Raw genomic sequence first — 4398 nt, 5'->3', positions numbered from 1 at the left:
GGAAATCTAACATGCTTGCTCGGCCGGGTTCTCTCGGTTGAGCGCCGGTCGCCCTCCCCGAGTTTGGGGCGTGACACGCAAGACTCTACTAAACCCGTTCATGACTCGTGAGACCTATGTCACCTAAAGCTCTGATACCAACTTATCATGACCCAAAATCCCAATATATCGTGATGGCACCTATCTCAATACTAGGCAAGCCAATAATCTCCATAAACCACAATTTCTCTTTAAGTTTGAAACTACAATACAAAAATCCCACAAATGTTGATACGAACACTCCCCAAAACCTGGTGTCACTGAGTACATGAGCATTCTATTATGAATACAAGTCTCGAAAATACGGTCTATAATAGTCTGAGACCAAATACAGTAAACAAGGAGATAGGGAAGGAGAGGCAAGGTCTACGAAAACACGGCAGCTACCTCAGAATCTCCATAAAATCAGTTGTGCGAAAGAATCAACACCCTCAATGTCCGGGAACAACTGGATCTGCATACAAAGTGCAGGGTGTAGTATGAGTAAATCCAACTCAGCAAGTAACAATAATAAATAAGGAACTTAAGATAGTGACGAGCTACACAGTTATAGTTCATTTTCTAGTAATTCTAGCAAAGAATAGACATGCTTTCAAATCCAGCACTTTAATTCAAATCAATTCTATACAGTTCAAGTTCATGTATTCCGGATATAAAAATCTTTCAGAAAATTTCACAACAATGACAGATAGCAACTAAGTGCAACATCAAATAAAATACAAGTACAGCCTCTCATGACAACAATGACTCACTAGGCTCCCAGCACTCACACTCAATGGGTACCCGCGCTCACTAGGGGTGTACAGACTCCGGAGGAGCTCCTACAGCCCAAGCGCTATAATCTGCACGGTCAACTCACGTGATACACGAACAACTCTTGTGCTATAGTATCAATATCTGGATCCGCACGGCCAACTCATGTGCTGCACGGATAACTCACATGCTATAATATCAATATCTGGATCCGCACGACCAACTCACGTGTTGCACGGATAACTCACGTGCTATAATATCCCGCACGGACAACTCACGTGCTATAATATAATATCATACAATCAGGCACTCGGCCTCACTCAGTCACAAATCTCTCCAGTCTCTCGGGCTCTCAATAATCATGAAATCGGCCCAAACAACAATGATATGATGCATCAATAATGAACAATAGAGACTACGATAAAATAAACAAGTAAATTGTGATTGAATACAAAACAACAATTAAGCAGATAGTTCAACATGTACACGAGCTCTGTGGGTCCCAACAGTACCAACATGTAGCCTAAACGCGGTTTATAACATAATTTACGGTCAAATCTCTACAACACAGAGAGAGCATATAGCTAGCAACAAGTTATACAACTTTACAGTTTCACGGAATGGACCAAGTCCCAATTCCTACGGTGCACGCCTACACGCCCGTCACCTAGCATGTGTGTCACCTCCAGAATACTCACATAATTCAATAATCCGGGGTTTCATACCCTCAGTATTAGATTTAAAAACTGTTACTTACCTCAAATCGCGTAATTCTTTATTCCGCTATGCCCTCGCCACGAGAATTGGTCTCCGAAAACCTCAAATCTAGTCACAAATAATTCGTTTCAGTCAATAAAATTTATTGAAATTAATTCCATAAGAAAATACTAATTTTCCAAAAAAATCCGAAATTTAGCTCAAAAATCGCTCGTGGGGCCCACGTCTCGGAACCCGATAAAAGTTTAAAAATATGAACTCCCATTCAACCACGAGTCCAACCATACAAATTTTACTCAAATCTGACATCAACTCGACCCTCAAATCTCCAAATTAAACCAAGAGGGTTTTCACAATTTTTCAACTTAATTCACCAATTAAATGTTAAAAACAAACATGGATTCGGGTAATTTGACCAATATTGAGTTAAGAACACTTACTCCATTGTTTTCTCTGAAAATCTCCCCAAAATCGCCTCAATCCGAGCTCCAAATCGTTCAAAATGGAAAATGGGACGAACTTAACCTAAACTTTCTGTCCAGACCTCTCTTCTTCGCAAACGCGACATATCCCTCGCGTTCGCGAAGAACAACTCGACTGCCCACAAATTTAATCCTTCGCGAAAGCGAAGATTTACAAATCTTACCCTTCGCGAACGCGACCACGACTTTGCGAATGCGAAGCTTTACCATCTCAAACCTTCGCGAATGCGACCACCACCTCGCGAACGCGTAGAACAAGGACCTGGGGTCCCCAATAGCCTCACTCCTCTTCGCGAATTCGCGATGCACACACAGACCATACCTTCGCGTTCGCGTTCGCGTCCTCCCCTTCACGAACGCGAAGAACAAAACCTCACACTCAGAAAATACTCTTCCCAAACGCGAGGATCCACTCACAAACTTGAAAGAGAAAATCAGAAAAAATACAGCAACAGATATCAGCAATCTCACCAAGGCCAAAAATGATCCGTTAACCCCCCGCAACTCACCTGAGCCCTCCGAGACCTCAACCAAACAAACCATCAAGTCCTAAAACACCATACGAACCTAGTTGAACCCACGAATCACCTCAAACAACGCTAAAACCATGAATTACACCCCAATTCAAACCTAATGAACTTTGAAATTTCAAGTTTCTACAAACGACTCCGGAACCTATCAAATCACGTCCGATTGACCTCAAATTTTGCACACATGTCATAAATGGCATAACGGAGGTATTCCAATTTTCAGAATCGGATTCCGATCCCGATATCAAAAAGTCAACCCCTGGGTCAAACTTCCCAAAATTTTAACTTTCGGCATTTCAAGCCTAATTCAACCACGGACCGCCAAATGATTTTCTGGACACGCTCCTAAGTCCAAAATCGCCATAAGGAGCTATTAGAATCATCAAAATTCAAATCCGAGGTCGTTTATACATAAGTCCACACCCGGTCACTTTTGTAACTTAAAATTTTCAATTATGAGACTAAGTGTCTCATTTCACTTCGAATTTCTTCCGGACCTGAACCAACTAACCCGGTAAGTCATAAAACAACTATAAAGCATAAATTGAGCACTAAATGGGGAAACAGGTTTATAATACTCAAAACAACCGGCCGGGTCATTACAATGAGCCACTCAAAGCCTGCCTTCCCCGCACTCTTCCAAAACTCCACCGGGATTTCATCTAGCCTAGTCTATTTTCCCCTGCTCATCTTTCGCATAGCCCCCTCAACTTCATCAACTTTAATCTGCCTACAATACTCAAAGTCACAACGACTCTCGCAGAGTTCTAAATCACCCAGTACAATGCTCTTGTCCCCCTCTTCGTTCAAGAGACTATGGAAGTAGGTCTGCCATCTCCGACGGATAAGCACCTCATCTAACAAAACTCTACCTTCTTCGTTCTTGATGCACTTCACTTGGTTCAAGTCACGCGCCTTCCTTTCTCGCACCTTGGCTAACCTGAACAACCTCTTATACCCATCTCGGCCCTCGAGTCCCTCATATAAACGACTAAAAGCTGCAGTCTTGGCCGCCGTAACTGCTAGCTTTGCCTCTTTCTTAACCAACTTATAATGCTCCTTATTCTCCCTCTTCTCCTCCTCGTCTACACTTTCCACTAGCTTCAGATACATTGCTTTCTTGGTTTCCACGTTTCCTTGCACCTCTCCATTCCACCACCGGTCTCCCTTGTGACCACCAGAGTAACCCTTTGAGACCCCTAATACCTCTCTCACGACTTTCCTAATGCATTGCACAGTCGTGGTCCACATAGCGCTTGTGTTCCCACTACTCCTCCAAGCCCCCATAGTCACCAGCTTGACCCCAAACTCCTGCGCTTTAGCTTCCGTCAAGGCTCCCTACTTGATCTTATGTTGGCTATATATCGCCCTCTTCCTCGTGATCTCAAGGTCCATGACCAGGAGCCTATGAATGGTCGAAAGGTTCTCACTCAGGATGACCTTGCAATCCGTACAAAGACCTCTATCGAACTTCCTGCGGAGTAAATAATCAGTCTGAGTCTCGACCACCGAACTCCGGAAGGTGACCAAGTGCCCCCATCTTCTTCGGGAAACTCGAGTTTGCTATCACCAAATCAAATATTCTAGCAAAGTCCAGTAAAGACGTTCCTCCTCCATTTCTATCTCCAAAACCAAGGTCACCATTCACATCATCATAACCCCCAAACGTCGCTCCAATGTGGTTGTTGAAATCTCCTCCTATGAAAAGCTTCTCAGTATGCGGGATACCACGCCCCATCTCATCCAAATCCTCCCAGAAACGCCTTTTGACTTCCTTATCCAAGCCTGCTTAGGCTGCGTACGCACTGATTATGTTCAAAGTAAAACCTCCAGCAACTAGTTTAATAGTCATCAGCCTATCATTCACCCTCCTAACC

General features: G+C 43.5%; 1 protein-coding gene across 1 annotated transcript; it reads right to left on the bottom strand.

Moving 5' to 3' along the window:
• Nucleotides 1-3193: 3193 nt before the first annotated feature.
• LOC138893709 (uncharacterized) lies at nt 3194-3808 on the bottom strand. Its single transcript, XM_070178363.1, has one exon. The coding sequence runs from the start codon at nt 3806-3808 to the stop codon at nt 3194-3196; it is 615 nt and encodes a 204-aa protein (XP_070034464.1).
• Between the last annotated feature and the right edge of the window lie 590 nt (nt 3809-4398).

This window comes from Nicotiana tomentosiformis, chromosome 6 (assembly GCF_000390325.3).
Source record: "Nicotiana tomentosiformis chromosome 6, ASM39032v3, whole genome shotgun sequence".
NCBI classification, from domain to species: domain Eukaryota; kingdom Viridiplantae; phylum Streptophyta; class Magnoliopsida; order Solanales; family Solanaceae; genus Nicotiana; species Nicotiana tomentosiformis.
This window is presented reverse-complemented; position numbering and strand designations above follow the sequence as displayed.

Bases quoted from the DNA above. Each gene is read 5' to 3' on its own strand.
- LOC138893709 (XM_070178363.1), bottom strand. From the start codon at position 3,808: ATGGGGGCTTGGAGGAGTAGTGGGAACACAAGCGCTATGTGGACCACG.